The sequence below is a fragment of the Erinaceus europaeus genome, chromosome 11 (assembly GCF_950295315.1).
Source record: "Erinaceus europaeus chromosome 11, mEriEur2.1, whole genome shotgun sequence".
Lineage (NCBI taxonomy): Eukaryota > Metazoa > Chordata > Mammalia > Eulipotyphla > Erinaceidae > Erinaceus > Erinaceus europaeus.
In genome coordinates, this window is record NC_080172.1 from 32,916,284 (window position 1) to 32,942,386 (window position 26,103).

Consider the following 26,103-nt stretch of genomic DNA (forward strand, 5'->3'; position numbering starts at 1 on the left):
TTTAAATAAGTATTCAATTACTAAAAGCTTCTCAAATAGATTCCAGAGAGGCAGGCTACTTTGCATACTTGTCAATAGGGATTTTTTTTTTTCCTTCCTCTAAATCAACCCTGATAACTTTAATGACAAAGCTGATCACATTCTGAATCCTTGGCCTCTAAAAATATGCTGTGGCTGGGATTCTGAGCGGAACAAATGTGCTAAGCAGGCTGAGTAGGTAATGAAGCAGACTGACTGAAAACCTGTGTATAAAAGAAAAGTAGAGATAGCAATTACTTCCTAGTATGAATAGTAGAAAAATTATAGTCTCTGACAATCATTTTATGTTCTGTATTGTAGTATTTTGTTAATTATTCCTTCTAAGAATTATATGTTGGCCTTGTGACTTCAAAATAAAAGCTCTGAAATGATATGTTGTCAATAAGCTCAGAAATTCATCTGTTTTAGGTGTTAAATCTTTGTAAGAAGAGCATTTCTTTTCTTTTCTTTCTTTTTTTTTTACAAAGTCTGCATGATTTGCTCTCTTAGAACATTAGACTTGATGATTACCCTCATGCATTAGACACTGGTGTAATAGTGAACATAAAGCTTTTGCTTCCACTATTTCTGGTAACCAGATCCTTCAGTTAACCTTGACTACATTGACTCTTTCTTATAAAGTTTCTTTTCTAATAGTATGCTCTCCTGTATTTGTTCAGGGCACAAACAATTATCAAAGCAAATATTTAACAGTGAAAATATTGTGTTAAAATATAATCAATTGCCACCTTTTTATTTGAGTTTTGAATATGGGGAAGATTATAAATTATTATTAGTGTTCTGAGAAGAATATGATCACTATGTGGTTTTCCAGTTATTTTTTAAGTGGACTTGCTTTCTGGAGAACTGAGTATGAACTTCTATGAATAACCATTAAAACTACACTCCTAAGGCCTGTGATTACCCACTTCACATCAGATTTCCAGTATGTCTGTATAGCCCTGTAAAGCCCTGTAAGTGGATAACTTTAAGAAGAAATGTACAGCCATCCCAGGGGGATTTGGCAGACATTGATTGGCATAATAAATAATGACCATCTGCACCCTGTGGCAGTCCACCAAGAAGTGTGATTAGTCCCCTGCAGCCTAGGCAGACTGGCAGGTTGTCTTCAGCATGTGAACAAAGGAGTGGCAGCTTATCTGCTGCTTTGTTCACTTCCTGTAAAATGCCAATACTTTTGTGAGACCAAAGTAACTCTAAGATATTAGATTTTAACATTCTAAATCTGTAACTAAGTTTCCTCTCAGTTATTTTTACAGCTCATGCCTGCTATTATACTTATTGCAAAGATGGAGGAATTACAGGAAAAGCATTTTCATGAAAGTGAAAAATACTGTTAATGATAGTTTAATTTTGTTAATTCTTTATTTTTAGTGATTGCTTTAAATTTTATGGAAAATTTGGTAAGGAGTTATGGGAAAATAAAATATTTGCCACATGTTATCTAATGGAGATAATTAATCTGAAGGCTCATGTGCTATGTCTTTTTTTTAAATTTCTTTAATAGGGGAATTAATGGTTTATAGTCAACAGTAAATACCATAGTTTGTACATACATAACATTTCCATGTAACAGTACAACCCCCACTAGGTCCTCCTTTGTCATCATGTTCCAGGACCTGAACACTTTTCCCCCATCCCAGAGTCTTTTACTTTGGTGCAATATACCAACTCCAGTCCAAGTTCTGCTTAGTATTTTCCCTTTTGATCTTGTTTTTCATTTTTTTTCTATGAGTGAGATCATCCCATATTCATCCTTCTGTTTTTTTTTTTTTTCATCTTTCTGTTTCTGACTTACCTCACTTCACATGATTCCTTCAAGCTCCATCCAAGATGGGGTAAAGAACGTAAATTCACCTTTTTAAATAGCTGAGTAGTATTCCATTGTGTATATAGACCACAACTTACTTAGCCACAATCTGTTGTTGGACATGTGGGTTGTTTCCAGGTTTTGGCTATTACAAATTGTGCTGCTATGAAAAGCTCTTTTTGGATGTGTATATTTGGTTCCTTAGGATATCTCCCAGGAGAGGAGGGTATGTCTACTTCTAGTCTTCTGAGAGTTCTCCAGACTGCTTTCCACAGGGATTGGACCAATTTACATTCCCACCAGTAGTTCAGGAGTGTTCTATTGTCCTCACAACCTCTCCAGCATTTGTTGCTGCTACCTTTTCTGATGTATGACATTCTCACAGGAGAATGAAGTGGTATCTCATTGTTGTCTTTATTTACATTTCTCTGACAATCAGTGACTTGGAGCATTTTTTCATATGTCTGTTGGCCTTCTGGATCTTTTTGGTGGTGAATATTCTATTCGTATACTCTTCCATTTTTACATGGGCTCATTTTTTTTGTTGTTGTTCCTGATTTTGGTGAGCTCTTTATATATTTTGGTTATTAGTCTCTTGTCTGATGTATGGCATGTAAAGATGTTCTCCCAATCTTTGGATGGTCTCTTTGTGTGAGTGGTGGTTCGTGTGTGTGTGTGTGTGTGTGTGTGTGTTTCGTGATGCAAAAGCTTTTCAATTTGATGTAGTCCCATTGGTTTATTTTTTATTTAGTCTTCTTTGTAATTGGCTTCATTTCATTGAAGATGTCTTTAAAATTTAGATGGAAAAGCATTCTGCCAATATTTTCCTTTAAATATTTTAGATGGTCTCTTATTGGGTGCATAGATGCTAATAATCATTAAGTCCTCTTGATTGACTGATCCTCTGAGCATTAAAAATGTCCATCCCTATCTTTTTAAATTTTATTTATTTTAAGGCCTATTTTACTAGATATGAGAATAGCTTTTCCTGCCCTTTTTTTTTTGGTGGTCCATTAGTCTGTACGGTAGTTTTCCATCCTTTCACTTTGAGTCTATGTTTTTCTTGTTGATTTATGTGGGATTCCTACAGACAACATATGGTTGTGTTGTGTTTTCTGATCCTTCTTCCTACTCTGTGCCTTTTTTTTTTTTCCTCTCTGTGCCTTTCAATAGGTGAATTCAGGCCATTGACATTTACTGATATTATAGATTGAAGATATTTCAATGCTATTACTGTAGACTTTTAGAGTGTTCTAATATATGACATATTTATGGTGATGTGATTGTTTATAGGAGTCCTTTCAGAACTTCTTTCAGGGCAGGCTTAATGATAGTTGATTCCTTCATCTGTTGCTTGTCTGAGAAGGTTTTTATACCTCCATCTAGTTTGAATGATATAGTAGTCTTGGTTCAAAACCTTTCTCATTAAGCACTCGATACATATTTTGTCATTCTTTTCTGGCCTTTATTTTTTGTGCAGAGAAATCTGCTCCTGATCTTAGGGGTTTTCCTCTGTAGATGACTCTGATTTTTTCTTGCAGCAATCAGGATTTATTTTTTTTTAATTCTTACTCCTTTTCATTCTAAATATGATGTGTCTTGGTATCTTTAAGTCTGGGTTGATTCTGTTTGAGACCCTCTGAGCTTGAACCTTTGTATCTTTTATGTTGTCTAGCATAGGAAAGTTCTCATCTATTATGTCCTGTAGAATATTTTCTTCCCCTCCCTCTTTTTCTTCCTCTGCTAAGCCAATAATGTGTACATCACTTTTTTGAAGTCATTCCATATGTCTCTGTTGTTGTTTTCAGTATCTCTTAATCTGTTTTGGAGATCTCTTACTCCTTTCTTACTTTTCTCTAATTCATCCTTGATCTTGCTAATTTTTTTCTGCCTCACATATCCTATTTTCTATCCCCTCTGTTGTTTTCTGTAGCTCAGGTATTTTATACCCTGTTCCAATACTATTTTAGCTTGTCCAGCTATTTGTGCTTTTAGCTCAGCTATTTCAGCTCTCTATCTAGATATAGTTAGTGTTTTCTTTTGGATTCTCATTTGTTATTTCCCCATTTCTGATGCTATTACTTTCAGTGGCTTTCCTCACTCCTGTGACTAATGTTTCAGTTAGTGTTTGGATATTGTCCTCATTCTTATGCGCTTCTACCTTTGAGGGGGCTTTTATCTGGACTTTTGTCCTGGTTCATTTCTCTAATGTTTCTTGGTTTAACCATTGTGTGTGGTATGTTCTAAGATCCCTCTCTCAGTATTTTCATTTTACCAATCACATTTGCCTGGACTGACCTATGTATAAGTAAGGTACTTAAAGAGCTCACAGTTGTGGAAATTAACAGTTGTTTCAATGTTTTCTCAATCCCTGAAGTTAAGCAGGGGGGCTTTTAAGCCCTCTTTTTGTTATTTATCTTTCCTGTAGGCTATGGTAGCCTTCAGGCTTTTTAAATTTAAGTAGGTTTTTTAGCTTATTCACTCCTAACCAAGAGATAAAACAGGTTGGGGGAGAGATAACACAGTGGTTATGCAAAGAGACTCCCATACCCCAAAGGTAGGGTCCAAAGCCCCAGGCCCAGTTCGTCTGCTTTGACAGCAGCCAGGGCCAAGCTGAGCAACACTCCTTGGCCCTGTAGTTTTCTAAAAAATCTTGTTTGTCCTCGTGGGTTCTGAGGAAATTATCCAGTATGTCTCCGAATTCATTGGAAGAACAATGTGGAAAGGTTGACACTATACAATCCCACTTCCAGAAATGTATGTCCTCTCCTGAGTTGCCCAATCAGTTCTCTTCCCCTGAGAACACAGGGCCTCCCCACTGCTGCTCCAGCCTCCCAGGGACAGTAGCAGTCTAGACTCACAGTTGCATTTGGTGAGCCTTAGGGGATCCTCTCCTCCCTTTGACAGTCTATTTGTTGATAAATCTCCGACCAGAGTTGGTGCCTCAACTGACAAACTGACCGGCTGTTACCAGTCACTCCCAGGTAGATATGGGCTTTTAGCCCTAGGAATCTCTCCTTAGGTCCCTCTCTGTTCATGAGCCATATGTGTTCGCACACACCTATGACTTTTGGGTTCCCAGAGTAATCCTAGTCTTATCTTGTGTTCTCAGGTGATCTTCTTTACTATTCTTAGTTGACTGGGGAGAGGAGAGTGACACTGTATGCAATGTTTTTAAGTTGTAAATAATATAAAAGTATAAAAAAATTGAGTCATAATTTTGTCAGCTTTATGAAGTCATTTTATTTGATAACTACTTGAAAGTTTTCTTTGTGATCATAATTTTTCCCACAAATATTGGGTTGTCAGAAAATGCATGATGTATTTTCTATGCAAAAATGTAATTTTACACATGTAATTATTTGGATTAGATTATAATTTATAAGTGAATTAGTGAATAATTTATAAGTGAATTATTAACAAATGCAACATGTAATTACTTGGATTAGATGATAATTTATAAGTGAATTAGTTAAATGGAGAGCAGGTGTATTGATTTTACATAGCAGTTTGCTGAAAACAGTATATAAAACAAGAAGAAATCAGAATTTTTAAAGGACTAAATCTTTAAATATATATTTATCATGGCATGTCAGTGAACTGAAGCTAATAATTGTATGATTATCAATCACTGAAGTTAAAAGAATTATATGATTTGCTCTAGATAAATCACTCTTTTTGGAAGTCAGTGTAATTTGTCAGAAACTACACAACACTCGTTCAGAGTAAGAAAAGTATGTTCAAATACTGTTTCTGCTACTTTATGCCCAAATAACCAATATCTTAGAACCTTACAGTCCTCAAAGTACCTTAACTGTCTAAATAACACCTGCATTCTGAATCACTGGGTTCACATAACTTAATAGAAAATTATACTTAAGGCTAAGATTTATTTTATTTTATTTTATTTTTTAATTTTTTATTTAAGAAAGGATTAATGAACAAAACCATAAGGTAGGAGGGGTACAACTCCACACAATTCCCACCACCCAATCTCCATAACCCACCCCCTCCCCTGATAGCTTTCCCATTCTCTATCCCTCTGGGAGCATGGACCCAGGGTCATTGAGGGTTGCAGAAGGTAGAAGGTCTGGCTTCTGTAATTGCTTCCCCGCTGAACATGGGTGTTGACTGGTCGGTCCATACTCCCAGTCTGCCTCTCTCTTTCCCTAGTAGGGTATGTCTCTGGGGAAGCTGAGCTCCAGGACACATTGGTGGGGTCTTCAATCCAGGGAAGCCTGGCCAGCATCCTGGTGGCGTCTGGAACCTGAGTAATGAAGCTGAAGGGTTGTCATTCCACACGTGAAGTCTCTGGACACAGTCTGAGGTGAAGCATGTTGAGGTGGCAATCGTTGCATTGGTTAGGTTGTGATTGGCAGATGCAATATTATTTGGTATGGATTGGGAGAGGCATACGGGAAAGTGGGCCCTATCCAAGGGTTCCAGGACTGCGGGAAGTAGGGGCTCTATAGTGGAGATGTGAGGTTCCTGCTGTCTTAGGGTTCAAAAAGACAATCGATAGTTAATGTTATCACCACATTATTTGATAATTGGGTTAACTTTGAAAAGTCCTTTTGTTATGGTTTGCTGTACAGTATCCAGTATCTTGTATATAGCTGTGCTATTGGATGCTTCTAATCTACTTGGTCTAGGCTTTTGAGAGAGTCCATATATCAAATACACAGCCTATATATTAAAAAGATTCAGTTTGTGTTTTGAGAAACTTTGAGACATACAACTGATTTTCCCCCTCTCATATTAATTAACTACTGATTTATATGTCTACATTTTGCTAGGAGTGTACATAAGGCTAAGATTTATTACAGCAAAGTATACAGATGGAGGAGTGAAACACGGGATTTATCATATTTATTTATACATGGGGAAGAAATTACAAAGTTGTAGTTTTTTATCACAGACTTTAGATACAGTAATTTATGTCATTGCTCAGGAAAAATTACTTGACTTTGGTGAGCAGAGTTCTCACAATTTACTGTGAGACATCGTGAGGATCTCAAACTAAATACTGTTTATATAACATGACTCTTCATGTTTACTTTAAATATACTAACAACATGCTTCATCTTGATCCACCACTTCAGACTTCAAGCATATGAACTACAATACTCAGTAATTTTGAATCTCAGTAGTTTAGTACTCAGTTTGATTAAGGGTTCTAATCATCATGCCAACAAAGTCAAATCCCAAGTGAAACTGGCCTGCTGTGTTAATATTGTCCCCATACAGAGTTACTATGAAAGATAAACAAGTTGATTGTTCAACAGACAATTGTTAAGTTGGAATTGCCTACTTCTTATCTTTGTTAAAGGTAGGTTGATGGGTGTTATCTTTGAAATTTCAACTCCCCCCCCCGTCCAATATTGGACTTTGTATGTGGGCAGTTTTGAGCAATTATAAAAAGATGCAATGCCAGGTAGATTTATGTTTCACTAATGATAGAATTTAATATGGACATCTATTAGAATTTTAAGTTTGGCAAAATTAGAACATTTTTATTTGCAAATAATTGTAGTCAGTGTAATTAGCTTTTCCTCACATGTCTTTTGACTGTGTCTTATTTGGTGAAAGTGTCTATTGGATTCTGCCCATTTTGATGGTATTATTTATATTGTTGAATTTCATGAATCTGGTATATATCTTGACTGTTAACTCTTTGTGGCTTAAGAGAGGTACAATTCATAAAATTCTCACCAGAATTCCATATCCCATCCCCTCCATTGGAAGGTTCCCTATTTCTTATCCCTCTGGGAATATGAACCAAAGTTCTTTATGGTGAGCAGAAGGTGGGAGGTCTGGCTTTTGTAATTGCTTCTCCATTGGACATGGGTGTTGACAGGCCAATCCATATCTCCAGCCTATTTCCATCTTTCCCTAGTAGGGTAGGGCTTTGGGGCAGTGGAGTTCCAGGAATCATTGAGGAGGTCATCTGCCCAGGGAAGTCAGGTTGATGTTATGTTAGCATCTGCAACTTTGTGGCTAAAAAGTATTAAGCTATAAAGCAGAACAATTTTTTAAAAATATTTATTTATTTATTTTCTCTTTCGTTGCCCTTGCTGTTTTATTGTTGTTGTTATTGATGTTGTTGTTGTTTTTCTTTGAAAAAGCCCTGTTTTCTAATATTGCTAATTTGAATGGTATGATAGCCAGTATTTTTATATTATAAATGTTCTTGAGATCAAATAATGGAGTGATCTTTTATAATATTTGCACTACTATCATATCCATTTGGTAGTGTAATTGATGTTGATATTGATTTGAAATAACTTGGGAAAAGTTTATGACCTTTAGTAGTGTTACAACAGGTATAATACATGGTCATTTTATGTTGATAATGTTTTTGATGCAGAAAAATAGATATCCATGGCACAATAAGAGTTGGAAAACTTTTACTGTAAAATAAAAATTTCTATTCCTCATATTGTTATGATGCAACTTTTAAAAAACTGACCCCACCAGTGTATCCTAGAGCCCCATTTCCCCAGAGAACTTTCCCCACTAGGGAAAAAGACAGACAGGCCGGGAGTATGGATCAGCCTGTCAACAACTGTGTTCAGTGGGGAAGCAATTACAGAAGCCAGACCTTCCACCTTCTGCACCCTATAATGATCCTGGATCCATACTCCCAGTTGGATAAAGAATAGGAAAAGTTATCAGGGGAGGGGATGGGATACCAAGTTATGGTGGTGGGAATTGTACCCCTCTTATGGTTTTTGTCAGTGTTTCCATTTTATAAATAAAAATTAAATTAATAATTTAAAAAACTGACAATAGTGCAACCTTGGTTATTTATTACCACCAGGGTTAGGGCTAGGTGCCAGCAGCCTTTTTCTGTTCATATATATATGTGTATATGTATATATATACATATACACATATATCTATATGTAAAATATTTCTATTAGATAGGATAGAGAGAAATTGAGATAAGAGGGAGATAAAAAGCAGGGACAGAAAGATAGACAACTGCTTCATCAGTGCAGAACTGCTTCATCACTTGTGAAGTCGCCGCCCAACCTCTGTAGGTGGTGATCAGGGCCTTGAACCCAGGTCCTTGTGCTTGGTAATATGTGCCCTAACCAGGTGGACCACCACCAGGCCTCCTGCAGCCCTGGTTGTTGTGTGGATGTAAGTGTTGCCTATTTTTAACTAAAGATACTAAATTTTGAAGGCTGAGATTTCTGATAAAATTTTTCTATATAAGATTCTGTCGAATAGTGCTATTTCTTACATCTGTTTACAACCTACTGGAATTACAAGTTCTTAGTGTAATGATGATTTAATTATCTCACTGAAATATCTCTTTAATTCTATTTCCTGTGGCCTCAAATGCATCTCACAGGAAGTGCATTATTGCTTAGGTAAAAGCACTACTTTTTTTCTTTCCATAGGATAAGAAGTGGGTTCTCAATCACGAAGATGTCACTCTAGGAGAATTACTTGGCAAGGTATGTAAACAACTGAGCTAACTAAATAAATGTTTCTATAGTGACTGTGGAATTTACACATTGTGTTTTCTTGAAAGCTTTTCTTCTGTTACAACACACAAAAAGCATATTGCCACATTAACCAAGAAAAGCACCATATCACATTTGCTAGAAATACATGATGGCCACTGAAAGATGAATGAAAAATCTTTGAAAAGTTTGTGCATGACTCTTTTAATTGAAAAAATCATATAGGTATCTTTCTTTTTGGAAGGACATTAATCTTTTTAAAAATTATTTTGGCACAGTGAGCATAAATTTAAAAAGAAAGTATGAGATAATAAATTTTTAAATAAATAATTTGTTGTCTTGTTCTCCTTTTTATGGTTATAAGTGAGGGCTCAGAGAAAGTGAAATACTGTTTTCGGGGAATTTATGTAACAGTATTGGACAAATTATTTAGAGCTAAGAGTCATGTGGATAAGACTTGTGTTTCAATATATATGTTTCAGCTTTATTACTGGTCAGAGAAGACAGTTTTTCATAACAGAAATTTAATATTTTAACTATATATTCCGAATAAGTAGTTAATAGTATACTACTTGAGAGTATGTGAGTAAAAAGAGAATTATCCATGATTCTTACATTTAAAGAAATTGGAATTTATTAGTAATAACAGGCAAGAAAGGAATGAACTTTTAACATTTAGCAGTATATTATTAGTATACTGTACTTGATAAATACTTGGTATTTAGTAAACATTTTATTCATTATCTAAATATTTCAAGCTATTGTATATAAATTTCTATAGTGTTAGACAATGCTAAGTTTTTTAAAAATATAGAGGAAGTTTTAGAATGCAGTTTGTCAGAACTGCAATTTCCAATAAAATCTTGTTAAAACGCCATTTCAAATTAAAACTAAGAGGAGGAATTCACTCAGCCAACTATCTGAGGCAAAGGGTTGTAGACAAAGAGAGGAATTAATGAAAATTTCATTTGAAGAGTAAAGGAAACTGTATGACTGGAACTGAATAATGAAGGAGGAACATTCTAGGAGAGGAAGTCAAGGATATAGTAAAGGTATTTATCATTTAGGACTCTGTAGGTATTTCATTGCTCTTGAACTTTAATTATATGAAAACATGAACTAGTGGGTGCTTCTGAGTGGCAGGGTAGCCTGATTCTATTTTTAAAGCAGATTACATCACTATGGATATCCTGTTGAGTATGAATGAATGGTCTAGAGAATTATAATTTTATGCAGCAGCACCAAGGGTTCACTAGAGGGTTATGTTCCATAAATTTGAAATGAAAATAGTTAGTCAACATGCTATAGATTTCTTCAGTCACATTAAGATGTAAGGTTAGGAGTAGGCAGAGCATTTTGTTAAATCAGAGTTGTAGATTTGACAGTGGCATTCTATAGATTAAGAGGCATTAAGATGTGGTAATGTATTGTCAGTAGTTAGGTGATTATTGACCATGGAATTTAAGTTGCATAAGGAAAGGGTATTAAGCAAATAATGCGAACTAAAAATTACTAGGATCTGAAGACTTGGAAATTTTCTAATATTAGATGAGGTAAATTAGAAAAATAATAGCCTATGAGAAGGTGCTAGGAAACAGGTATCATAGAAGAATTGCATCATTTGCAATAACTAAATTCAAGATCTGTCCCTAGAAAATAAATTTGAAAAAAATAAATAAAACTAAGGAAAATTAAGAAAAGACTAAGCGGAAGGCCAGTGTTCAAAAAATAGGTTTCAAAGTGCTGAAAGAATATTTTAAATATGTTTTGAAATTGTTCAGAGTGAAACCAGAGGTAGCACTACGTACAGTGATCCAGTAACTTAAATTATCAGTAAGCAGTGGATATTTTCAAATTCAGTAGTTGATAGCCACAATAAGGGTAATGGGGATGGATCGGATGATACCATTACAAACATAGCAACTTGTAGCTATCCATATGGGAAAGTGGTTTGAAAGTAGTGACATGGGATTTGTAGAGCATGCTATTCCATCTCTGGCACATTGGAAGATGTATAGGTATGTGAACATCATCACTTGTTTGAAAGACAAAGGGAAACTCACCTACCATTGGACTCTTCTCAAGTGAATGCCAGGTGTCTAGTAGAGTAAAAAGATGAAGAGGAGAATAACCAACAAATAGATTAAAGATAAAAATTTGATGATGATGGGTTATGAATTCTAGAAAGCTCATAGCAATACAGTGACATTTAAAATATAAGTGGGGGGGGGGTGCAGAGTAACTTAATGGTACATGCTGTTAAGCACACACTTTTCTGTGCTCAAAGGACCTGGGTTTGAGCCCTCACTCTCCATCTACAGAGGGGAATGCTTCAGGAGTGATGAAGCAGGTCTACAGGTTTGTCCTCTCTATGTTTCTGTCTCTCTCTCTGTCTGTTTCTCCCTCCTTCCTTCCCTCTCTCCCCCACTTACTCTCCCCTCTCAGGTTCTCTCTGTCCTATAAAATAAAATAGAAAACAAAACAAAACAAGACAAAAAAAAAAAAAAAACACGAAAAAATGCCTGCCAGGAACAATGGATTTATAGTGCCAGCAATAATTCTGGTGGAAATATATATTTGAAGTTTTATATAAATTTCCTAGAGTTAGAGGGTTGAATAGAAGTGGGTAGAGTCTAATGAGAAGTGGGAAGCAGGAAGTGAGAACTATCCTAGGACCAAGATCTCTTTATCAGGATTGTCAAAAGTATAAACAAAGGATATACTGAAACAACCTCATGAACTTAACACTAGGAACAGACTTACTATTAAATAGAGGAGTAATTTTCTTAGGCTTCATCTGACTCAGGATGAAGAAGTTAGCATCTAGGAAGCATAGTCTCTTCTACTGTGTTTGGAAATTTCCCCATAGCTAACTTATAGAACGGAAGTCATTTTAATAATGAGTAGTGAAAGTATATTAAAATTTTTTACATCTCAAATGTGTGCCAACACCTCTTCTACAGGGTGAAAACCATTAGTAGAATACACAGTGTCAGTGAAGTGATAAATGTTCAGGAATGGGAGACATATCTGAGATGAAAAACATTATGAAGAGGAAGAGATGTAAAGAATGGATTTCAAGGTGGCCAGGCGGTGGCGCACTGGGCTAAGTGCACCTTATAAAGTGCAAGGTTCAGTCCCAGCCTCTCCACCAGCAGCTGGTCGCTTCAGAAGTGGCGAAGCAGGACTGCAGGTGTCTTATCTTTCTCTCTCCCACTCTGTCTCCCCCTACCCTTTTAATTTTTCTCTGTCCTATCAAAAAAAAAAAAAAAAAAAAAAGAAGAGAAGAAAAAAAAAGAAGGAAAGAAAGAAAAGAAATGGATTTCAAGATTTAGTCGCATTTTCCATGCATGAAGGTAGGGGGATTTCCCACAGAGTGAAAAATATAGTGAAGTCATGGCATGTATTTTTGAGATCACTAAATATTTGGAATTAGACAAATGTAAAAATTGAAAACCTATATTGTAGCACTAGACATTGGATGAGAGTGATGGTAATGAAAGGATGGATGGTGAATGAAAGACAGTTGCATAATAATGAAGTTCTCTCTAGAAGGATGCATTTTCTAGTGCCATGATAGTTGGATTGGAGGAGTAAGGGGCTGCAGATGACATCAGTGTAGGTAATAAATCAGGATCACTTTTCTGAGATACGTTGGGAGGACAAAATTATTACAGAGGTAGAGTCTGAATACTTGTAGAGAAAATGATGGTCCTAGTAAGCAAAGATGGCTTAGCCAGTAAGTCACCTAATGAATAAAACATTAAACTTTAAGAAAGTCAAACTATAAGCACTTCAGAATAAACCAGGTAAACAGAGGCCAGTCGGTAAATGTGTATATTAATATACATGTCACCATGTAACAAATGTCCTAATAATTGTGTGTATAAAATCCTAATAATGGTAAGTAAGAAACAATATAAAGTTCTGCTTTTTTTTTTCCACTCTCTCCAATATGTGGTCAGTGTGTACTATGTTGGAAATTTAAGTATATTTACTCTTCATGAAAAAGGATCATTGTTGTTTTAAAGTAAGTTTTGCTCTTGAATATTACATATAATAATGATTACTAGCATTATTTAAACATTTACGTGTACTTAAAGTATCAAGTAAAATGAAATGATTGAAAGTTAATTAGGCCAGGAAATAGTTTGCCTGACAGTACACTCCTTATATTGTATGAAACCCCAGGTTTGAGCTCTAGTACCACATGGGAGAACCAGGGAAAGTTTCATGGATGGTGGAGCAGTGTTCTGATGTTTCTCTCTCCTCTATTTGAATTGTTTTTCAAATAAAGAGCTGAAAGTTGGCCCAGGTGTGATAGAATCGAGCATGCACAACTATGTAGATATGTACTATTGATATATTTACGATTGGAAAATTGGTAAGAGTAACCTTCCAAGTCTTCTTTCAACTTACAGTTTTAAATAAAGCTAACAGAGTACTTTGGTTAACATACATTATTATGTATTTTCCATTTATTTTACAAAGCTTTGTGTGACTCTTACCCCAAGTAATGAACAAATGTATTTGAATTTCAGGGTAATTTTGGTGAAGTATATAAGGGAATTTTAAAGGATAAAACTGCTGTTGCTGTTAAAACATGTAAAGAAGATCTTCCTCAGGAACTGAAAATAAAATTTTTACAAGAAGCCAAGTAAGTCTGCTAAAGTCATGTAAAGTATGTATTTATAAGATTCATCAAAAAGTACATTGGCAGTATCTTGGACCATGATTTGTGATTTTACAATCTTCATTAGTAAACATTTATACTCTGTAGAAACAAAGTTTCTCCATTCTGGAATTAGACTGTGGATCGTTTTGGCAAATAACAATGAAAAAATTCAGGGTCTAGAAAGCAGTGAGTGGGCTAGGGTGATAGGATGATGGGACTATGTTAAAGACTTTCATGCATGAAGCTCTGAGGTTCCAAGTTCAGTAACCAGCACCACCATAAGCAAAGCTGACCCTGGTCTGTGTCTCTGTCTCTCTCATTAATATAAACAAAAATATATAAATTAAAAATAAAGAAACCAATCACCAGATATTTAAGTTCTTGAATGTATTGTCATATTTTTTGCTTGTATCACATTTGCAGTACACAGACATGTATAATTGTGATGGTCTGTAACATTTTTCTACATAGAAAATATTTAAGTTAACATGCACAAATATATTTAGTTATAATTACATCTTTCTTACCATCTTTGCTTTTTTAATTTTTAACAAGTTTTTATCACCACTAGAGTTATTGCTGGGGATAGGTGCCTGTATGAGGAATCCACCACTGCTGCCAACCAGTTTTCCTTTCCTTATTGTTTTTTTTCTTTCATTATTAGATAGAACAGAGAGAAATTTAGAGGGAAAGAAGAGGTAGAAAGAGATAGAAGAAGAGAGACACTTGCAGACCTACCCCACTCGTGAAGCTTCCTTACTATAGGTGGGAAGCAGAAATTTGAATGTGGGTCCTTGAACATGGTAGTGTGTGCACTCAGCTGAATGAATGCACTAACTCTGGGCTGCTTTCTTACTCTCTTTAGACCTTTGATCATTTGACTCTCTTTTCACAGCTATTAGATCCTTTCCTTTCCCTTCCTTCCATCCTCCCTCCCTTCCTCCCTCCCTCCCTCCCTCCTTCCTTTCTTAACCTCTTTCCTTCCTTCCTTTTGTCCTCCCTTCCTTCCTTCTTTCCTTCCTTTCTTCTTTCCTCCCTCCCTTCCTTTCTCCATTACCTCTAGAATATTTCCTAGCTTATTTTCCTTTATAAATCTACACATATATAGCTATATATATTGTATCAAGCATTATTCTTAGAACTGTCTCTTCTGTTGTACATGTATAAAATATAAGCTTTATTTTTCTCTAAACACAATTATATTTTCATTCCCTCAGGAATGAAAATTACAGGTTTTAAATATGAATGCATTTGTAAAAATTGAATTATGTTGATTAAAACGTATTTTAGTTGTAGACAATATTAATAACCATATATTAGTATTTCATTGTTTGATATTCATATAATTTTCTCTCATCCAGAATCCTCAAACAATATGATCATCCTAATATTGTCAAACTTATAGGAGTTTGTACACAAAGACAACCTATCTATATCATTATGGAACTGATTCCAGGTAATGTAATTCTAGAGGCTTCCTCATTGACATTTTTTTAAAAATTTATTTTCCCTTTTGTTGCCCTTGTTGTCTTTCATTGTTGTTGTAGTTATTATTGTTGTTAGATAGGACAGAGAGAAATGGAGAATGGAGGGGAAGACAGAGGGGGAGAGAAAGACAGATACCTGCAAACCTGCTTTACCACTTGTGAAGTGACTCCCCTACAGGTGGGGAGCTGGGTGCTTGACCTCACTGACATTTTTATGTAATGTTTTATTAATTTTAGTTTCTAGTCTCTTATTATTTCTAACACTCTAGAGATTTTTAACATTTTTATGAAAATGTTTTTATAGTTTATCTTAAAAAATCTATAGTAATTTCTAAATATCAGACAAATTTATTTATTTTTAAATTAAAAATATCATTTATTTATCTATTATTGGACAGAGGCAGAGAAATTGGGAGGGATGGGGAAGATAGAGAGGGAGAGAGATAGACAGAGAGACACCTGAAACACTGCTTCACCACTTGTGAAGCTTTCCCCCTACAGGTGGGGACCAAGGGCTTGAACCTGGGTCCTTGTGTACTGTAATGTATAAGCTTAACCAAGTGCATGACAACCTGGCCCTTCAGCCAAATGTATTTTTAAAGAGGAGATAAATTATTATGAAACAGTTGAATATTACATTTAGTTTTATGTGACATTTATATAGAAAAACTTTAGTAAAATAATTTGACTAATAATGATAGTCTTGTCTTCAATTTAGTTAACTGGATATCAGATTTCTAGTATTGATACTATACCTCTTAATTGGGGTGTATATAAATAATACAGTGGTGCTTATGTCACATAGAGACTATCATGTGAGCAAAGAATGAAATACTATATCTAGGAATTTGTCTGTTTTTTTTTTTTCTTTCTTTCTGGTGATTTTCAGTGCCTCCAGGTATTTTCCTTAGCAACAGTGGCTAATAAAGATGACTTTGAACTGACAGACTATAGCTTCTTAAGTTGTTTTCATTAAATATTTTCCTGTTCTCATGGTTTTCACTATTCATGGTCCAAGTCAAGATACTTTTAATGCAGCCATGTAAAATCAATCTAAAGCTGTGAAATAATTTACACCCTATAATTTTTATTAAATAGAAGTTCAAATGTTTTAATTGTATCAGAACTTTCATACAAAAAAACAAATTAAAATGGAGTTCCCAATTAATAAGGAATGTCACTGAGAAACATTTTTAATTTTTTTATCATCTTTATTTATTTATTGGATAGAGACATTAAGAAACTGCGAGGAGGGGAGACAACTGTAGCCCTGCTTCACCACTAACAAAGCTTTCCCCCTGCCAGTGGGGACTGAGGGCTTGAACCTGGGTCCTTACCCATTTTAACATGTGCACTTAACCAGGTGTGCCACCGCTTGGCCCTGAGAAACATTTTTTGAGGGGAGAGGGCAAACTTGAGGAAAGTGTTTGTGGTCTTATAGTAAATGATTACAGGTGTTACTCTATCACTGGGATGTATGAGCCTGTATTCACATGACAACCATCTGTTGGGTTGTCAGAAACGTCATGATGGATTTTCCTGTTTTTTTTTTATTTTTATGCAAGAAAATACGTCATTACTTCCAATAACCCAATAGTAAAGCATTATCACCAACCCAGTAAACTGAAGGAAAAAAGATCGCATTCATTAATGTCACTACTTGGCTTATCAGAAAAGTAATGGGGCACTATCAAGTTATTTTTTACAAATATGAATTTTTTATTTTAGTTTGAAATCTCAGATTTTCACTTGAAACCTGGACTTATTTGTGGTAACAAAAATCATCAGGGTTTTTTGTTTTTTTTACCTTGCACTTTTAGAGATGTTTCCTTTATTTTAAGAAAATACCTGAGAAATACCTAATTTTTAGTAATAATAATTTGTTACTTTTCCTCTCTGAATAAAATCTTTGATAACATGTAATTAAAATATGTTTTTTATGGCTTGATTCCCTAAAAATTCCATCCTTCCTCTCTTTGACAACTTGATTCAAGTGTAATTTATGTATTATGTGTATATATATATATATATATATATATATATATATATACATTTTTAGATAGATATCTTTTTATCTCTTATCTCTTTTTAAAAATTACCAAGTATTTAAATGAATGGATCATATGGGAGAGTCAGATTTTAGATTTTAAGGAATCACCTACTTGCTTTCTAAAATGACTTACTAGCATGTGTTCCCAGCAGCAATGAGAGTTCTAATTATTATTATTTTTCTTAATTGGGAGGATTAATCATTTACAGTTGACAGTAAAATACAGTAGTTTGCACATGTGTAATATTTCTCAGTTTGCCACATAATAATTCAACCCCCACTAGGTCTTCCTCTACCATGTTGTTACAGGACCTGAACCCTCCCCCAGTGACCCCCCCAGAGTCTTTTACTTTGGTGCAATACACCAACTCCAATCCAAGTTCTGCTTTGTGTTTTCCTTCTGTTTTTATTGCCCAACTTCTGTCTAGGAGTGGATCATCCCATATTCATCCTTCTCTTTCTTACTTACCTCACTTAATTCCTTTAAGCTCTAACCAAGATGAGGTGAAGAAAGTGAAATCACTTATTTTTAATAGCTGAGTAGTATTCCATTTCAGTAGTATTCTATATAAGAAATTAATCTACCACTCATCTGTTGTTGGACACCTGGGTTGCTTCCAGGTTTTGTGCTACTGTGATCAAATATTTTTGGATGGGTGTGTTTGGTTCCTTAGGATATATCCCCAGGAAAGGATTTATTGGGTCATAGGTTAGGTCCACTTCTAGCCTTCTGGGAGTTCTCCAGACTACTCTCCACAGGGATTGGAACAATTTACATTTCCAGGAGCAGTGCATGAATTGTCCTCACAACCTCTCCAGCATTTATTGTTGCTGCCTTTTCTGATATGTGACATTCTCACGGGAGTAAGGTGGTATCTCATTGTTGTCATTATTTGCACTTCACTGACAATGACTTGAGGCATTTTTTCATATGTTATTGACCTTTTAGATCTCTTTGGTGAATATTCTGTTCATATCCTCTTCCCATTTTTGCATGGGGTCTTTTTTTTTTTTTTTTTTTTTTGCTAATTTTGGTGAGCTCTTTATATATTTTGGTTATTAGCCTCTTGTCAGTTATATGGCAGGTAAAAATCTCCCATTCTGTAAGTGGTCTCTTTAGGTGGTGGTTTCTTTTGTTGTGCAGAAGCTTTTTAGTTTGATGTAGTCCCATTGGTTTATTTTTGTTTTAGTCTTTGTGAGAGTTCTAATTCTTCAACATCCACATATGGTCAGACATTACTCTAGTAATTATGTAGAAATACCTTGTTGTATCTTATATCTCTGTTTCCCAGACTGAGTAATGTTGAATTTCTTTTCATTTGCCAGTATACCATTCTTGTATCTTCATTGGTGAAATATCTATCAAACTATCTGCCCATTTATTTTCACTAGTGATTTAACTCTCTCTTTAAAAACTATAAGATTACAGGGGTGTATATCCACACCCATCAATGGTATAAGTCACTGTACTCTCCACCAAAGTTTTATGTTCCATCTCATAACCATCACAGACTACGGGCAATAATGACTTGTGAATGCATGTTCATCAGTTGTGACATATGGACCATTAAAAAATGGAATTGTTTTAAAGACTAATGTCATGTGTATATAACTATACCAAGCATGCACGTATATGTCCAAGAATGACACTTAATACTCACTATATTTTACCATCACCATCATTATTATTTCATAAATAACAAAGTAAAAAATTGGCTAACTAAAGTGACTGCTATAATTCAGCCAGAAATTTCACCCAAACTGAAACTGCCCCAGCTTCCAACTCTGCTCCTAACTTCTGTAGTTCAGAATGACCCGAGAATATGTTGGGAGGCATAAAGTTAATTTTTATTAACTTTTTTTTCATTAGTTAATTTTAACCTTCCCTTCACCATTTATGACTGCTTTATTTGTTAGTTTTAGTTATTTTCTTTCTTGGGTCATTCTTTTCTTACATATAAAGCTGAGATGGCTGGACTAAATGACCTCTAACCTTATCTGTAACCTACACACTTTTTAATTGCTATGAAAACATTTCCTAAATTTGAAACATTTTATTGCAAATTCTTAGACAATTTGACAGTAGTATCTTACCCAGTATTTTTGTCTTTTTGTAAAAAGGAAATAAAGGGAAACAGTCAACTACCTTTCATTCTTATAAAACATAATAATATATTATACTTTACATTGACATATTATTTTTGGTTTTTAAAGCACATTAATTAATAGTCTGTAATTTTTTTTTTTTACCAAGCATTATTGTTATTCCCATTTACAAATAAGCTAAATGAGATACAAAGAGTTTAAAGTGACTTGTCAACATCAGTTAAGTAACAAGAGGTTAAGGAGTGCTCTTTTTATCTTCTGTCATTCAGTTTATAAGTGGGTCAAAACACATAAGCTCTTTATGAATTGAAATTACAAATGAAAATTCAAGCAAAATGTCTATGCAAGTTACCCTTTGAGAAAATATGTGAATTCCTGTCCCATAGCTTCTCAACCTTATGCAGAGATAAGCAAATAGCTTATTGCAGCAAAAGGGAAATTTTTTTCTGGGTTACTTTTTTCTCTTCTGGGAATCAAGCTGTAGAGGGAGGATTTAGGAAACTGGTAGGTTAAAAGCAAGATTTAGTAAGTGCTTAGTGTCTAATGCAAGCCATATAAAAATGTGTTATGCAAAGATTTAATATGCTTCTGTTCTCGTCAGATAACTGAGCCTTTTGGAATCATAAATCCGAAATATATTTTAACCAGAATAATGTTTGAGGAGATTATAAACATTTGAGTATTCAAGCAAGTTTAGAGGGAATATTTCAAGATGATCCTGTTTTCATTTGAATCTTCTCTTGAATTATGAATGTTTTATTTTCTGGCTCAGCTTATGGGTTGCTAGATAAGTAAAATCAAACAAAAGGTTATTATATTGAATACATGACACTAGGGGCATGTTAAAAACAAGAAGAGTAAACTTCTAACATGCTTAAAGTTGACCCAGTTTATTTTGAAAACATCTTGACTGTTACTTAGAAATTCAAATGAATGGAATGATGAGAGGATTGTTTTTGTTTATTTGTTTGTTTTGATTAACCACTTGGGAAAAGTTATATGTTTGGTATGATAGCTAAACCACAAGGTGCCTGCTTTGACATAAGATTCAGGATTCAGCAACTCAGATTGGACACCTCACCCCATACTGAGGGAAGCTTCAGTGCTATGATGTCTTTCCCTCTTTCCCTCTGTCTGTCTGTCTGAAAAAAGTTAGATTAGAGTCATGGAGGAATAAAAAAAAAAAAGAAAGAAAGAAAGAGAGGAAGAAAAAAGTATTTATAGACCAGTCATCTGTCACTTGTCAATACAGTGTGATAATCAAATTGGGATTTCCTTTGTAAATAGCCAAATAAGGACCTGAACTTCCAAGTACAATGTGTAGTGCTGAATAGAGAAGATTAATTTTTAATAAGCAGTATAAAGTAGCAGTCTGTTCTTTTTTTTTACTTGAGACTTATAACTGCCTCTTTCTTTTTCAACTGAGTGTTCTCTTTGAGGTGAGAAATTCCTGGAATTAATTGAATGTTACATTATCTAGGAGATTCCTTGGCTTACACAGATGCACGCCCCTTGGCGATGCTCTGATTTAATTTTAAAATGATTTATGTTTGGGAGTCGGGCAGTAGCGCAGTGGGTTAAGCACATGTGACACAAAGCACAAGGACCGACATAAGGATCCCTGTTCGAGCCCCCGGAACCCCACCTGCAGGGGAGTTGCTTCACAAGTGGTGAAGCAGTTCTGCAGGTATGTGTTTTTCCTCCTCTCTGTCTTTCCCTCTCTCCATTTCTCTCTGTCCTATCCAACAACGACATCAGTAACAACAATAATAACTACAACAATAAAACAACAAGGCAAACAAAAGGGAATAAATAAATATGAAAAAAGAAAAATGATTTATGTTTGAAATTTTTGTAATTACAGAATAATTTTACCTACTTTAAAATAATGAAATTTTCTTAAGTTTGTTATAAATGTTTTGAACAATAGCAGATGTTTTTAAGAAAGAAAGTGGCTCAGGTTATTTATATCATCCAGAGAGTTTACCATACAAACTGAACATCATTATTGATGTTGTTCTCGTGTCTTTAGCCTTATGGTCGAAATATTTGGAGCCACATGGCAGTGCTTTCTGTTTGAGTGCTCTCATTACCATGCACAAGAAACTAGTTCAAGCTTCCTATCCCCATCTGTAGAGGGGAAATTTCCCTCTCAGTTTCTCTCAATTCTATCAAATAAAGGAAAAAAAAATAGCCGGTAGGAGCAGTGTATTTGCTCTGCAGGCAATGAGCCCCAGCAATAACCCTGACAGCAAAACAACAACAAAAACAATAATAATAATTAATAAATAAGTAAAATAAGGAAATGTTTTCAGTGTCTGAATTCATTTAAATTAGTCATTTTCTTTTATAGTATTTTTGGTTCTTTAATTTTTGCTGAAAGTTTAAAATTTTTAAAGAAATATTTTACCCTTCTAATCCATAATGAAAATTTAGAGTTTATGTGATTTTGGCAGAAAGCAATTATGGTGATGTGACATAACAGCTTTTTGTTGATTAGTACTATAGTCACTCAAAGGATAGTTCCTGTTCCTTGAGTTGCAATATTTTGGCTGTGGATACTGGCAATAGTTTCTTTCACTAATCATAAATGTAGAAAGGGTAAATTGTGCCAACGAAAGATTAAAAAACAGTGCTCCTGGCAGTTGCTAAAAGAGAACCCTCAAAATTTGAACGGGCACTTTGTCTTACACAAATTGAAGCCATCACCAGTTATGGGATAATTCCATTTCAGAGCAGTAAATTTTGAGCTCAAGATAAGGACAGCATAGTAATTCTCAAATTAATATTTATACCAAAAATTGTAATAATGTCAATTCAGCTGGTGATTTTTTTTATGTTGCTGGTACCTACATTACTAAAGTATAATTTCATGGAATTTACTATTTTATGTTTAGGAATGTTGATAGAATGCATTTTACAAATATTCTTACTAGATGTCTAAGTAAATAATTTTAAATTGAAAAATTCTACATTTTAAATTGATAGAGTGCATAACATTTTCCTTTCATACAGCAATTTGATGCTATAGTATCTAAATTTAAATTGGTCTTTCTAATTGAAACATATTAAATGAATGAAAGTCAAAATAAATGTACTTGGGTATCACTTTACACTACAGATAATGCTTTTGGTGTAATGTAAAATAATTCAAAAACAACGTTTTTGAGAGATCTCATTTTAAAACTGATTCTTCTTTCTCATCCAAGTAATAAGCTACTCTACTGTTTCATTTGCTGCCTAACATTCCAAAGCAAATGCAGAAATGGCTTACTTAAACTAGGCATTTCTACAGACATGAAAAGCACTTTAGTTCATTTGCATGTGACATATTTTAATAATCTGGTATTACTGCATACAGTTGGTATTAGTGATTCCTGTTTGTTTTCTTTCATGCTGGATCACTTGCTTCTAATAGTATATATTACTCCAGAGGTTGACCTGATGCTAGAAATACTACTCTGAAAGATTCGAGAAATGAAAAATAAAATACAATAAGTGTGGGGCCAGGTAGTGGTGCACCTGGTTTAGTGCACATGTTACAATGCGCAAGGACCCAGGTTCGAGCCCCCAGTCCCCACCTGCGGGGAGGGAAAGCTTTGTAAGTGGTGAAGCAGTGTTGCAGGTGTCTCTCTGTCTTTCCTTCTCTCTCACCATCTTTCCTCTCGATTTCTAGCTGTCTCTATCCAGTATATAAAATAAATATAATTTTTAAAAATATAACTGCATTTGATTTATATGATTTTTTAAACTTCATTTCTTTGATAGGACAGAGAGAAGTTGAGAGGGAAGTGGGGTGGAGAGTCAGACAGAGACAGAGGAACTCCTGCAACACTGCTTCAGCAGTTGTGAAGTTTCCCCCATACAGTTGGAGACTGGGGGTTTGAAACTTCGTCCATGTGCATGGCAATGTGTCCACTTTACCAGGTGTGCCACCACCTGGTCCTGACTTGTGTGATTATTTTTTAAAGTGACAGTTAGCAGGGTTTTTTAATTTCTTGTCAATGAATAAAGGTTGATTCATTTGAACTGCATTGTTTATATCTGAATAATATGACTGATTTGGTCTGTGTGTTCTGAGTATCTGATGGCACTTATACCTATAAGTATCTCCTGCAAAGAGGTAGATATCTTTGTGAGCAGGACAAAAAAAGTTCTGAATGATATTGTTACACTACTGTTTTTAAAATTACTTTATGCAAATTGAATTTCCTTAAAATTGAAAAGAAAATGTAGGGATTATGAGCACATAGACACCTTTTCATAAGGATAAAATATTAGTAGTTCTTTAAGCTACTGACTAGTTTTAGTGTTGTTTTGGTAGGCTATTATTTTTAAGTTTTTGTTACTATAAATGAAAATGCCTGAAGCCTCAGAGAAGAGACTTAAAGTATTATTTTAAATTATAAAATTTAGCTCTTTCTTTTGTTGAAAGTCTGTACATCTGTTAGAAGCATAAATATGGTTTTAAAAAAGAAGCATAAATATGATAGTAAAATTGTGGCGAATTCAACTGAAATAAAAATAAATCTTTTGATATATTTTTCTTTTTTAATATTTATTTTCCCTTTTGTTGCCCTTGTTGATTTTATTGTTGTAGTTAATATTGTTGTTGTTATTGATGTCGTTGTTTGATAGGACAGAGAGAAATGGAGAGAGGAGGGGAAGACAGAGAGGGGGAGAGAAAGATAGACACCTGTAGACCTGCTTCACTACTTGTGAAGCGACTCCCCTGCAGGTAGGGAGCCTGGGGCTCGAACCAGGGCACCAGCTCTTGTGCTTCATGCCACGTGCGCTTAACTGGCTGCACTACCACCCGACTCCCAATATATTTATTTTTCTAAAAATAAGTCTTAACCTATACTTTATCAGACCTGTACAAATCTGTTGTGCATATCATATGAGATTTTATAATAAAATGGTTATTTGATTAAAAGATATCTGAAAGCAGCGAGATGAGAAATTGTACCCATGTAAACCATTAACCCAACCCCCCCAACTTTCTTTTTTGTACAAATGCTTTTCAGTTTCATATAGTTATAGTTGTTTATCTGCAAGTCCTCAAAGACTTCACTAATGCTGACTGTACAGAATGTTTTGCCTGTGTTATCCCCCACATATTTTATGTTCTCAAGTCTTCCTTTTCATAAGCTTGCATAGTCTTTTAAGAATAAAATCAGTCTACTTGCTAAATTGTATGACTAGGCAAACTAATTACTTTTGAAAATCCATTAAACATTTTTCCTTCTTATTTATTTTATGATCACATTTAATCTCTCTGCTTATTTAGCTACTCTTTTTGTCCTTCCTAGGTTTCAAATGTCATATAGCATAAAATATCTTAACAAATTCTCCTTGATAGATTATGGTTTGTATAAGCATTGCCTATTGCTGTTGAAGCTAATGTTAAGAACTGTCATTATAGCAAGGTTTCACCAATGTGGAACTTTCCTGTTTCTTTGACTTATCCTTGTCTGTAAATCTGAAGTACTTTGTCTCAGTACTTATTTTTGAGTATAAATTTCAACTCTAAGAGAAATAAGACTCAGTATGTGACACAGCTGTGCCTGAGATTGAGATCTAATAAATATACTTGCAATATGTGTAACCTTTGCCTGAAAGAATAAATTTGCCTAAATCTTCTTTGGTAGTGACAAAACAGTAGTATGTTTGACAATATCTGCATTTGAAATTAATGGTTTTATATAGCAAACAGAGAGTAATAAGACCATGGTTTTATATAGTTTTTAATAACTTTGTATTTATTTATTCCCTTTTGTTGTCCTTGTTGTTTTATTGTTGTAGTTATTATTGATGCCATTGTTGTTGGATAGAACAGAGAGAAATGGAGAGAGGAGGGGAAGACAAAGAGGGGGAGAGAAAGATAGACACCTGCAGACCTGCTTCACTGCCTGTGAAGCGACTCCCCTGCAGATGGGGAGCCCGGCGCTTGAACTGGGATCTTTACTCTGGTCCTTGAGCTTTGCACCACCTATGCTTAACCCGCTGCGCTACCGCCTGACTCCCAATAACTTTGTATCTTAAGATATTACATAATTAAATATTTTCAGGTTACTTCTTCCTGTTTAAAACCATAGTGATTCTCCCCCCCCATTCTAACACATCCATGGTAGTACTGAATGAACTTTTAAGATTTTTTATAATGACTTCCAAATAAATTCATCTTCTAAAATGGTATTTACCATTAACCAGTGGCTGAAGTTATATATTCTATGTATTATTGGGTTTTTGGAAAGTCATGACATACTTTTATGTATGTATTTCCATGCAAAAATGCTATATTACTTTTTCAACAACTACAAATATATAGATGCTTTTTACAAAAGTTTTTTTTCTTTCATCTTTATGCAAGAGAGAGAGACCAGAGCATCACTCATCTCTGATATCTGCTATCCCAGTGATTGAACCTGGGGCCTTATTCATACCAATTGTGTGCTTTG

General features: G+C 34.7%; 1 protein-coding gene across 5 annotated transcripts in view; it reads left to right on the forward strand.

Annotated features, from left to right (window-relative positions):
* Nucleotides 1-26,103, forward strand: part of FER (FER tyrosine kinase) — a 351,355-nt gene that overhangs the window by 206,104 nt on the left and 119,148 nt on the right. For all 5 annotated transcript variants that reach the window (XM_060201250.1, XM_060201251.1, XM_060201249.1 and 2 more), the window contains 3 exons: nt 9,259-9,315; nt 13,866-13,981; nt 15,361-15,455. In XM_060201250.1, coding sequence (XP_060057233.1) covers nt 9,259-9,315; nt 13,866-13,981; nt 15,361-15,455 — 268 coding nt within the window. The remainder of the gene's footprint in view (nt 1-9,258; nt 9,316-13,865; nt 13,982-15,360; nt 15,456-26,103) is intronic.